We start from the raw sequence: 12,697 nt of genomic DNA on the forward strand, positions 1-12,697 counted from the left end.
GCCATTCCCTTTCGACGCGTCATTCTGATCCTCCGACGGCGGATCCGTGTCCGATGAGTCCGGCGGCGGCGCCGAAATCATGCTGTGAACTCTAGGTCGCGTGTCGCCTCAAAATCGCCAATCGCCTTATGTTAGCAAAACGGTGCGTTTAGTCCTTATTATTGGGTGAATTCAAGATTCAGTCACATGACCATTCATTGTTCCTTGAGGTTTTTCTCTTTCAATTAATATTCACAATCTACGGATTGCTCGATATATAGTAATATATTTGCATATGTATGTGAGCTGTTATGTATATTGGATATTGACATATATGTATGTATATATATACATATGTATATAACTAAGGTGATGCAGGTGTGAAGGCAAGCGTGATAAATAGAGGGATTGAAGAGAGATAGTAGATATACCCTTTTGCTAATGCTTAAGTATGAGTAGTGGAGGTGCAGATAACAGTTACGCCACCAATTCTCTTCTTCAGGTTTTTCTCCATCTTCCTTATAATTCTTTTCATAGACATGCATACTGAAATTTATTTCCTACACACACAAATATATATATTCAAATGAAAATGAATAGATTTAAGAAACTAGAAGTTTATATAAAAATATATAGAAGTATATATATATATATAAATATATATAAAATTCTAGTTTTTTAAATCTATTAATCTTTATCTGTTTTATTCAGAAAAGAGTTTTATCGAAGGCCAAACCGGTCTTGATAAAGAACACAAAAGAAAGGATGATAAATCTAAACTTTCCTCAGAGCATCAAAATAGCTGATTTGGGATGTGCTTCGGGACAAACACGTTCTTGACAATGTCTGAGATCGTCAATACAATCAATTTGTCATGCCAACAATGGAACCAAAAGCCACCGGAGATTGACTGTTGTTTAAACGATCTACCAAATAACGATTTCAACACGACATTTTAAATTAATACCTTTCTTCAAAAAGAGGGTCAAAAGAAAAGAGTCGTGCTTCGTTTCTGGAGTCCCCGGTTCCTTCTACTCGAGGCTCTTTCCCCGCAATAGTCTCCATTTCGCACATTCATCTTACAGTCTTCATTGGCTCTCTAAGGTCTTACATATTTATTTCCATACGTTTTATAAGCAAAAGGATACATATATGGTTCTAACGATGGAATTGTGGGGGTTTATAATTAAGGTTCCCCAAGGACTTGAGAAGAATGCCTCGAGTGTGTACATAACAACTTCAAGCCTTCCTAGTGCATACGAGGCTTACTTGAATCAATTCCAAAGAGACTTTGGCACATTTCTAAGAATGCGTTCTGAAGAGATGGTTTGTAATGGACGCATGGTTCTCACTTTCATTGGTAGAAGCACTCTTGATGATCCACTCTATAGAGATTGTTGTCACTTTTGGACACTGTTATCCGAATCTATGTGCGACCTAGTCTTTGAGGTAACTTATATATATAACATATATATTTTTAGCTAATTAATGGTTTATATAAGATTATTCGACCATGTTAATATATATAGGGCATTGTGAGTGCATCTAAGGTTGAGTCACTCAACATGCCGTTTTATGATCCAAGCAAAGAAGAAGTGAAGGAGGTGATTCAAAACGAAGGCTCCTTCGAGATCAATGACTTGGAGATTCATGGATTTGATCTCGGCCAGAGTAGTAGTAACAACGAGGACGGTGGAGCAGGGGAAAAGGAAACCAAATGTATCAGAGCGGTAAGTGAATCGATGCTTGTAGCACACTTCGGGGATGATATTATCGACGCATTGTTTAACAAGTTTGCATACCATGCGTCCCAACATGCTGGCTGCACTAGCGAAACGACAGTTACTCTTGTCGTTTCCTTGAATAGAGAAAATAATAATTTCATTAGAAATTGTCCATGTAATTTGGTCAGATCAACATCTTTGTACGTAGCCTCTCTCCACCACCATAGTATTCACCTATCAGATGAGAATATTTACGATGAAATAAAGCATTTGAGATGTTTTTTTAATCAAAAGTTAAAACTGAAAAATATAGAGCTAATAAAGCTAATATGCAAATTCTTAAAGAAACAAACTTTAGGCCCATTATTTATATAAAAAGAAAATCGAGGGCTTCACTGTCATAAACAATACTCTACAAGGTACTTTCGAAATAAATAAAAGTTGGATCATCCTGCAATATATGAACGAATAGGGAGAATTAGGTAATAATAAAACGTGGAGACTAAAATGTTGTAATAAGAAAATATATAGCGGCAAATCTGTAAAAAAACAGGAAGACTATGCCAAATACGATAGAATCGAAAATACAAAAAAAAAAAAAACAGATCGGGACGATGCCACCAGCCGACAAAAGCAGGTATGATGTCAGTGAAGAAACGTCGCCACGATTCAACAGCAATAGGATGTATGATGTGTAGAGATAACGATTTCACTTGAGTCAACGGGATCGAGAGCAATCAATCACCAAGTTTCCGGTTCGCTTAAAAAGAAAAGTGTGTTTGTTTTGTAATTCTATAATCCGACAACTACGATGCCAGGCAAAACATACCGAGTCTTCTGTGTCGGAACCGTCGACACGAAGCTCGATGAGCTACGATTCCTTGCCGGATCAGTTCGATCAAACATCGGCGCCTTCTCCAACAGCAACTCATCTCCCAAGGTACACTGTGGATCATAAAACAGTTTGGTTGTGATCTCTCTTTCTTCTGACATGTTAATTAGTTTGATCAGGTTGAGGTTGTGATTGTGGATGTTTCGGCCAGTCCTGATCATAAGGGAGTGGAGAATGTCCCCGACTTTGAATTTGTTAAAAGAGATCAACTTCTGTCAAGCTATGGATCAGCCAAACTCCCCGACGATAGAGGCGAGGCGGTTGCCATCATGAGCCAATGCCTTGAGACTTTTCTTAAGCTATCCCTCGAGGATAACTCTCTCGCTGGGGCTATTGGCCTCGGCGGGAGCGGAGGAACGTCCCTCATCTCCTCCGCTTTCAGGTCTCTCCCCATCGGCGTCCCAAAGGCCATTGTCTCCACAGTGGCCAGCGGTCATACCGAGCCTTACGTTGGGACCTCTGATTTGGTTTTAATCCCTTCCGTGGTCGATGTCTGTGGTCTCAACAGCGTTAGCAAAGTTGTGTTTTCGAATGCCGCAGCTTCTTTCGCCGGTATGGTTCTCGGGAGGCTTACAACCTCCCCCGCTAGCGACAACAACGACAAGGGAAAATGTACTGTGGGTATCACTATGTTCGGGGTGACGACTCCCTGCGTCAACGCTGTTCAGCAGATCTTAACAAGGCAAGGTTACGAGACGCTTGTGTTTCACGCCACGGGTGTTGGCGGCAGAGCGATGGAGTCTTTGGTTAAGCAAGGGTTTATTCAGGGAGTGATGGATGTTACAACAACCGAGGTTGCGGACCATCTAGTCGGAGGAGTGATGGCGTGCGATAGTTCCCGTTTCGACGTAATCATAGAGAAAGGAATACCTTTGGTGTTAAGTGTAGGGGCCTTGGACATGGTCAACTTTGGTAGCAAAGATACTATACCTTCTCATTTCCAAACACGGAAGATTCATGTTCACAATGAACAGGTGAGTGAGTGCTTCTTTGAGTTTTTTCTTCTGTTTTTTTAGTAATAGGTGAGTATGTTTGTTTGTTTCTGTCTTTGGCAGGTGTCTCTTATAAGAACAACAGTAGAAGAGAACAAAAGGTTTGCAAGGTTTATTGCAGATAAACTGAACAAATCAACAACATCAAAAGTGAGGGTTTGCCTTCCAGAGAAAGGTGTGTCGGCACTGGATGCTCCAGGGATGCCTTTCTGGGATCCAGAAGCCAGTGGCACCCTCGTAAATGAACTGCAAAGTCTTATTCATGAAAATGAAGACAGACAGGTATATTTGTTTGTCTTCAATAAGCTTTCTACTTTTTTAAGGTGGTGAAAGAAAGGTTGTCTTCTTTCATCTTTGACACAGGTCAATAAATATTCACACCACATCAATGACCCTGAGTTTGCAGAGGCATTGGTTGCTTCATTTCTCGATATCTGTCCTAAAACCTACACACAACCCCGCTCTGAAACGGCTTCAACTAGAGAGCCTGATGTGCCTCCTAAGCGTGAAAGGATTCCATACAGTCCCAAAAGTTTCCCCAATGCAAAGCCAGGTTTCGTATTTTCCTTTCCCTATTTGATAAGGAGTAAAAAAAGCTTACTTAAATCATATGATTGGGGTCCAGAAACACTGGAACGAACTCAGGGCATTTTGGGAAGGCTGAGAGATCAAATAGAGAAGGGAGTAGCAATAATAGGGGGAGGAGCTGGGACGGGAATATCTGCAAAGTTTGAGGAAGCTGGTGGGATTGATCTGATAGTGATATACAACTCTGGACGTTTCCGGATGGCTGGAAGAGGATCTCTAGCTGGCTTGCTTCCATTCGCTGATGCCAATGCTGTCGTCCTCGAAATGGCTAATGAAGTTTTGCCCGTTAAGTGTTTCTTCTTACTCAATGAGCAAAGCATCTCTTTCCATTTACTTACTCATGGCTCTTTATCCAGGTAGTGAAGGCGGTGCCGGTTCTTGCTGGGGTATGTGCTACTGATCCATTTCGACGTATGGACTATTTTCTGAAGCAGTTGGAGTCCATTGGGTTCGTTGGGGTCCAGAACTTTCCAACCGTCGGTCTCTTTGACGGTAATTTTAGACAAAATCTTGAGGAGACTGGAATGGGATATGGGTAAGCTAGCAAGCTACAAAAACCTAGAAAAAATTCACTTGTGAGATTGTTTAAGTCTCTCCAATCCAAATAATGGTTCGATGGTTGCAGGCTGGAAGTTGAGATGATCGCAGAGGCGCATAAAATGGGGCTGTTGACAACTCCGTATGCTTTCAACCCAAAAGAAGGAGAAGAGATGGCGAAAGCAGGAGCTGATATAATAGTAGCACACATGGGTCTAACTACATCTGGGAATATCGGGGCGAAGACCGCAGTGTCAGTGGAAGAAAGCGTTGTTCGTGTACAGGCTATTGCAGATGCTGCTCGTAGATTCAACCCGGACATCATAGTGCTCTGCCACGGAGGTATAGTAGTAACACTTTCAACAGTTACTGTTTTGTTAAGAGTTCTGTGGGAGTAAACTCTTTTTTTTTTGGTAGGTCCGATATCGGGACCGGAGGAGGCGGAGTATGTGTTGAAGAGAACAAAAGGTTGTGTACATGGATTCTATGGAGCGTCAAGCATGGAAAGGCTACCTGTAGAGCAAGCTATAACAAGCACTGTTCAAAAGTACAAGTCCATAGCGATGAAGTGATGTGACTAAAGAGTAAGTTCACATTTATGCATGTAGTGTGTTTCCTCTTGTCTATTGTGGCGTGTTTGTTGCATTTGGTTTTCTTTGGTTGCCTATGCTTCTTTCTCTTCTCTTACTATCTCTACTTGTGTAATATACGTTTAGTTGATGTTTCTATATTTTTGAGATATAATAAAATCCGTTTCAATCATTCTCTTCAATAATTTTTTTTAGCTGGAAAAAAAATCAATTTGACAATATACTGAAGAGAATTGTAGGCTAGAATTTTGGTCAACGTTTGGAAACGAAAAAGAAAGGTAACAGGGGGAACCAAACATGGGATCACTTGTTAGTCTTGGCTATTGCTATGAAGCTATTTACTAGTACCTACTTGGTCACGTTCTAAACTTGTGTCTCTTAGCTCTGGGTGCGGGTGCAGCAGCAACATCATCAGTCCACAACCTTTTGGAGGGGTCGTGAAGGTATAAGCTACTCTCCCCAAGCTTACACCCTCTTCCTCTTCCGAAAAACATGCATGCTTTCTGGGACTTTACCTTTATTACTAGTGCTTTCGTCTTGTCATTGTTATTATTATTATTATTATCAACTCGTCTTTTGTAATTGTTAGTCGCCGGAGCAACAACACCCCCGTGTTCCCTGATAAGGTTTTTGAAATAGTCATCACGTGTTATGTTCATCGGGTAAGCACTTGGAGCATCTGTTCCAGTTCCCACTGATTCCTGGACCCTACTCATCATATTCCTAGTGCCGGATTGACATTGGGCTTCTGAGACTACAACTGAGCTTGTTTCCAAGGATTTTTCAACTCTTGTCTTGGCAATGGGTTGACCACCGCACAAGACGAAGGATAAGTGTTCAAAACAAGGGGAGCCATCGTCTGAGTAGGTACATGAGAAACAATGGACTGGGCTGCCGCCAAAACAGGGGTAACACCGTTTCCAGGAGGTGAGTTGACAAGTCGAGGAGGTGGTTTGGTGGTGTTGTTGTTATTCCCAGTTTCAAGTGGTTTAGCAGCAGCATTCAAGAGGTTGTTGATGATAGTGGGGTCAGTGAGGAACTTGACAAGTAAACCAGCATCGACCATACTCCCCTCTTCCTTGGTATTCAACAAGGTAGACAGAGCAGTCTGGCTCAAGTCAGGTCCAAGTCCAAAAACAGATGGAGGAGCGATGGAGGATCGAAGAGCAGGTTGGTCGTCGTCGTCCTCAATGGGAGTGACACGGATGATAGGAGTGTTGGAGTCGTCAACTTGTACAGATGGTGAGATGAAAGGACTGCATGAAAACGGATTAGAGACACACACAGGATGAGAAAACTGATAATAAAAGACAGACATTTCCAATCTCTATATTTTTTTTTAAAAAAAAAGGGGCTACCGAGAAGGGATGAGAGAGCGGTGTGGATAGAAAGCTTCCAAGACTTTTGCAATCCTCAAATTTTCAGAACCCGTTTCTGTGCTCTCTTCACCACTTGCAACAAGCATGTGGTCATTGAGAATAAACTGTTTGTTTTAGCAGCAAAAAGAATAATAGTTGAGGAGGTTAATGAAAAACACAACATGAAGAGCTTGCAATTGAGGAAACAATTTAAAAGTACTTTTGGTGGGAGTTTCCATTTGATGAGAGGAGCGTTAGGAGGTCTCGTTGAATACACAGTTCCACGGTGGAGATCCTTTGATTTGCTACATGTTTGTGCTCCAGCTTTAGCCGGATAATCTTCTGTTTTAAACATCTTTACCTGTTGTCATAATTAATAAATTTTTTCTTTAGTAAACAATTAATTATTATACTATTATATTTAGTTAGAAAACCTAGTAATATCATCTCTGAACCACGATAAATAATATGAATTTAAATGATTTTGAGTCTCATTTCACATCAATAATAATTAGACTCCTCAGCGAAAAGAGAAAGAAGAAGAATTGTTATGTCAATTTGTTGTTCATAATTTTTTGAAACACTGTTCATAAGTTTAGTTTAGGTTCCTTTACTAGCGTGAACGATGATGACATATATATTCTCTTCGTTCGAATTAAAAATAAATTTAAGTTCAGTCAAATCAATTCTTTCTTCTAATTTTGGGCTACGAGTTTACCATTGTTAATAAACAGTGAGATGTAACTGCTGCTTCTAACTTCAGCAAGTGGTTTAAAGTCAAATCAATTACTTTTTTCACAAAAGAAGATAAAGAACCAGGGAGAGAAATCGTGAGTGAAAACATCAAACTCTCTTCTTCTTTCTTTTGGGTTTTTTTTTTAATAGAAAGGGTGGATATACCTGAAAAAGCATACTATCTGATGGCCACGAGACCCTTGCTTTCTTCACGTTACTACCCATTTCTTTCTCAACGATTTCTTTCTTATTTTCCTATAACCAATACACTCTGTCAAGAGAGAGAGACGAGTCTGAAAAGAAAAAAGTGAAAAGACGTCGGCGATACGATTTGTGTTGCGTGGAAAGAAAACCCTAAAATATGCAACCCTCGCCTGATTTATTGACTAGACTTCACAGTCAAGACTATATATATAGAGGCGGCTGCCCTGCCTGTGTCCCCCTCACATTCCTAATCATATTCTACTAAATTTTTATTAGACTTTCCGTTACAATTACAAATTTTACCACTCTTTTTTTTAGTTACCTCTTCTTAGTGGTTACGTTTTCTCTTGTTAAACTCTACTAGAGTTTGCCGCAATTTTGCGAGTAATTATATTATATAACGAAATATATATTATGTTTACATTGTTATAATTTTTGAATAATAATTAAAATTTTAAAATTTTAATTTTTATTTTAAATAGATGGATAATTAAAAATTTCAGTATATATTTTTAGAAGATCAGTGAGATTTAAAATAGTTCAACAACGTAAACTTTAGTCGTTACAAATATTTTTCTTACAGAAAAGCAATATTATAATTAATTCAGATAATTGGTTGTAGAATTACTTTATATTTTATTCTATCACGTGAAAAAACTGGAAATACTCTAGCTTTCAAGAAATAAAAAAAAAGTTTTTTTGTGTAGTACCAATACAATGATCGGATGTTTTTATCATGGAGATATTTTGTAAATGTTTTTGTGTGGACTTTAGAAAACATAAAAATTTCTAATTTTTTTTACCCACAAATCTAATTCTTTTATATAAGAATATATAACCATTAATTTTTTTTCAGTAAAAAAGAGTTAAAGTATTTTATTTAATTATATATAAATAATTGATAAAGAAAAAGAAGTTGATAAAACATATATATATATTATTTTTCTAATTCTGAAATTAGTTACCATAAATCATTATTTGTAATATTACATATGTTATTTGGTAATTTATATTAATTAGTTCTACATTTACCTTTTATTTTTAGATCTGATTAAATAAATAACTAATAAACATCAACAACCAATCAAATTATAACTATTTTTAAAAATTTAACCTATTAACAATACATAAGAAAAATCACTTAAATGACTTCTCAATTAACATATAGTATGATTTATGTCTTTAAAACCAAAGATAAATTTGGTTAATGTAAACATGAAAATATGTATTAGGAAAATGGTAGTCTAAATAATTTCTCTCATAATTTTGTCAAATCACAAATCACACATTCTCACTTATTTTTTATTTAGTGTTTAACATAAAACTTAAATGAGTCAAACAAACCATTTCTTCCTTTAAAACATACCCATTTTAATTAAATCTAATTAATTAATAAAAAATAATAATTTTTAAATAACGAAATGTTGTTATTTTATACATATATACTTAATATTAATGTGAGATCAAATATTATATCAAAATAAAATATTTTTATTTGTATAAAATTTGCTAAAATTTTATTATTGTACATTTTAAGAATTTATTATACCGCACAATATACATCTCATTATTTTTTAATAATTTATCGTACTTGAAATTTACATTATATTTTCTATCTTTGACTTTAACAATTGTAGAATATGTCATTTTTATTGATATGTCTTACTCAATTTATCACAATGTTTTAAAAACACATAAAACTAATTAGTCCACGTTTATAGTAACACAAAAATATATGCATCTCGACAGACAAATAAAATTAAATACATAAGAATATAAAAGAGACATAAATGCAGCAAACATATTTTATTATTCTTCCCTCCTGTTTTTTTATTTATGTTTCCTTTATTTTTTTACTATTCAAAACAAGCATGCTAATTTTATTATAATCAAAGCTATATTAATTATTTTAATAGAGTATTAACTTTAGAAAAAGCATGTGAAAAATACTTTGATTAATTTAATTTTAAATGACTTACTCTATATTAATTTTAAATGATATAATATAATTTTAAGTGACTTACCATATAATAATTTTAATTCATCTGTTAATATTAATAAATGAATTAAATAACATTTATTGATTAATATAATGTTAAATGACTTACCATATAATTTTTATGTTTTAAAATATAAAAATATTTTAATCATTTCTAAAAGTGATAACTTATCTATGATATTACATTGTCATTGGAAAATGATGAGAATTTTTTAAAATTATATATTTGACTATTTTGCATTCATTTAAAACATTTTAGAAAAAAGATATATATATATATATATATATAGAGTGAATGAGTGAGTTTAATTTATATTATTAGGTTTACATTAATTAGTTTATAATTGTTTATGTAGTATCATATGTATTTAAATGTATATTATCATTTTATATAATGTAATCTATGATATTTAATTATTTTTATAAATAAATTATATTAATTCATATATATTTAAGATGTTTAAATGTATATTGAGAAATATATATTTGATTAGGTAATTTTTTGAGTTAGTTTCCTTTTAAGAACTTTAATTAGATAAATTAAAATTAAAAATCATAAACTAACCAAATTATAACAATTAATTGGAAAGCTCTCATATGAGCGACACGTTAGCGTAAATCATTTAAATGACTTCTCGATTAATATACACGGGAATTTATTAACTCTCCAAAATTTGAAATTGTATAATAATTAAAATGGCTTCAGGCACAGGCAATTACTAAAGTCCATTATGTGTTTTATTCTCCAGCTCGTAGGTATTCAAGCCCACTAGGGCCACTACCATTTGGACTGCCCATGTTTACGTAGATCAATTAATTAAGGATCTAGCTGGTTTTCTCGGTATGATCCGCAAACGCAGCTTTTGCGGTTGATAGCGGTTGACAGCGTTTTGAAACAATCATACAAACCGCTACAAATCGTTCCAAACCGCTCCGAATCTCTTAAAATCAAAAGCTGGTTCCAGCTAGCGTTTGTTGTTGCGGACGGTTGGGAGTGAAAAAATAAATATTAAATTATTTTCAAAAATATTTTAAAATTTTAAAATTAAAATTTTAAAATTAAAATATTATAAGTAAAAATATATACATATTTTATATATTAATTAAAATTCACAAACAGTATCATAATTTGCTTTATAAAAACTTTACACTTGTTATAAACCAAGTGGTGATCGATCCATATCAGGCCCAAACCGTCCGGTCCATCAGCTATCTATCCGGCCCATTCGCTAATGACTTAGGCGAAGATCTGATCACTAACGCGCCGTCACGCTCTGCTACAGTACGCGTCGCCGATTTTCTTTGGAACCCTAATCGTTTTCCTAACCCAAATCCGAGCTCTCTCTCTCTTGAAGTTAGCTTTTTCTAGACGTGATCAAGTAAACCCGACGTTCTCCTTCTTCCCTGTTCGTGATCCGACCAAGCAAGCAGCCCGTCCGCGACCCGACTCTAAGAACGATCAGCTCGCGGCCACCTTCTCTCTTTGGTGGTCCAAATCTACACTCCATAAGTTTATAAAGGTAAAACTCAAAACTTAAAAGAACCTACACTGAATTTGGTTGATTGATAAAGATCTGAACCATTAAAATTTGAAGAACCCTAATCTAGGATAATAGAAACCCTAACATATGGAACTAAGTTTTGGTTAGATTGTTTTCCTCTTTAAGTTGATAGATCAATGGCTGTTAGGGTTGCTAGAACATTGATTGATCAGTAAGGGCATTGAAACCTTAAATTTAAATTATATGATCGGTTTCCTTTATGATATTCTGAAAATCTGAAATATCAAAAACCTAAATTGATCCGACTGTTTTGATTGATTGATTTTGATGTATCTGAGGTTTAGGTTGCTAGATTAAAACCTTGAATTATCTTTGATGATTGTCTGAGTAAATAGTACTGTTTAGAATCGAATTTGATCTTAAAATTGTTAAATTGCCGAAAACCCTTATTTTCCATTTTGCATAAATCGATTGATAAACAAGTTTCCATATTGTGATTAATTGTTTGAAAATCGAATGAACTGATTAGAAAAATTGCTAGTTTTGATTAAAACCATAGTCTGTCCAGAATTGTGAATTTCCTTTTCGCTAAAAGTAGAAAATTTTCTTTTTCGTGAAATTTCATTTTCTACTTGCAGGAAAATTTCCTTTTACTATTAGCATTGCTAGAGAATGGCTAAAATTGACTGATTGATCTGATTTAATTCTTTTGTAAAGCTTGATATTGATAAAATCAAACCGAAAAAAATGAGCCTTGAAACCCTAATATGATCTGATGATACTTGCATTATTATTCTGATTGCTTGATCATACTAAATGTTTTAAGAAAACTAAAACATAAGAAGTATTGACCTGGTCTCACATTGATTAAAAATCGGTCTGAATATGATTGTTGTTATGATTGATGCTTTGATTGCATTCAGATATAAAATCCGACCTCTAGGGTTGTTGCATCACAATTTTATAAGGCCGTGTGGCCTAAAGCATCATATAGACCTCGCATACTTGTTTTTCTCGCACCATGGTCGAGTAGTTAATTGTTTGGTCTAGAGACTTGTGAAACCGTATGCATTGATTTTATTGACTCGGTTGCATCTTGAAATGATTAATAATATGTTTCAGATGTCGAAATTTGAGCATTCTGATTATGATGCCCTAAATCTCTTTGGAGATAATTATCTAGAATGGGTAATGAACACTTCAGTTGCCCTGAAGTCTATAGGACTCGGAAAATGTATCATTGATGGCAATAATGCAATTGAAAGTGAAAATCATAGAGCCATAACAATTATGTGCTATCATCTCACTGAGGATCTGAAAGATCAGTACTTAAATATTGAGGATCCTTGTGACCTTTGGACAAAACTAAATTCCAGATACTCAATGGCATTATGGCGAAAAGCCATGAATGAATGGAAGATTTTAGGTTCCAGGATTTTGAATCTATGGACGAATATAATTCTGTTCTGATGAAAATCTCCTATAGTTTTGAATTATGTGGTGAAGTGGTAACAAATGAGGATTTACTATATAAAACCTATTCCACATTCCATCCAAAGGATCTGTTGTTATCACATAAGGCTAAGGGTTTCACCAC

The 12,697-nt window shown here is 35.3% G+C and overlaps 3 protein-coding genes across 4 annotated transcripts; 2 read left to right on the forward strand and 1 right to left on the reverse strand.

Moving 5' to 3' along the window:
* Positions 1-430: 430 nt before the first annotated feature.
* LOC106302931 (salicylate/benzoate carboxyl methyltransferase) lies at positions 431-2,022 on the forward strand. Its single transcript, XM_013739329.1, is given in 7 exon segments — positions 431-481; positions 691-802; positions 805-932; positions 934-1,083; positions 1,171-1,428; positions 1,509-1,886; positions 2,017-2,022. Coding segments are annotated over 7 exon segments (1,083 nt in total).
* A 252-nt stretch (positions 2,023-2,274) lies between these two features.
* On the forward strand, positions 2,275-5,474 carry LOC106306324 (UPF0261 protein y4oU). 2 transcript variants are annotated; one of them, XM_013742896.1, is made up of 8 exons: positions 2,275-2,643; positions 2,706-3,569; positions 3,651-3,869; positions 3,951-4,140; positions 4,213-4,460; positions 4,532-4,710; positions 4,801-5,054; positions 5,130-5,474. In XM_013742896.1, exons 1-8 carry the CDS (start codon positions 2,515-2,517, stop codon positions 5,282-5,284), a joined length of 2,238 nt encoding a protein of 745 aa, XP_013598350.1. In that variant the 5' UTR covers positions 2,275-2,514; the 3' UTR covers positions 5,285-5,474. The 2 variants fall into 2 exon arrangements, with proteins under 2 accessions (XP_013598350.1, XP_013598351.1); XM_013742897.1 differs by having other exon boundaries at positions 2,715-3,569.
* A 52-nt stretch (positions 5,475-5,526) lies between these two features.
* On the reverse strand, positions 5,527-7,762 carry LOC106306326 (zinc finger CCCH domain-containing protein 68). The gene is given in 5 exon segments (XM_013742898.1): positions 5,527-6,050; positions 6,053-6,558; positions 6,661-6,785; positions 6,881-7,021; positions 7,561-7,762. Coding segments are annotated over 5 exon segments (1,224 nt in total). The 5' UTR covers positions 7,621-7,762; the 3' UTR covers positions 5,527-5,658.
* Positions 7,763-12,697: the final 4,935 nt, after the last annotated feature.

This window comes from Brassica oleracea, chromosome C7 (genome assembly GCF_000695525.1).
Source record: "Brassica oleracea var. oleracea cultivar TO1000 chromosome C7, BOL, whole genome shotgun sequence".
NCBI classification, from domain to species: domain Eukaryota; kingdom Viridiplantae; phylum Streptophyta; class Magnoliopsida; order Brassicales; family Brassicaceae; genus Brassica; species Brassica oleracea.

Excerpts from the sequence above, each read along its gene's own strand:
- LOC106306324 (XM_013742896.1), top strand. The coding sequence starts at position 2,515 with ATGCCAGGCAAAACATACCGAGTCTTCTGTGTCGGAACCGTCGACACG. Across the intron at positions 4,461-4,531 it reads TGGCTAATGAAGTTTTGCCC|GTAGTGAAGGCGGTGCCGGT; the intron begins GTTAAGTGTTTC and ends CTCTTTATCCAG. Across the intron at positions 4,711-4,800 it reads GAGACTGGAATGGGATATGG|GCTGGAAGTTGAGATGATCG; the intron begins GTAAGCTAGCAA and ends CGATGGTTGCAG.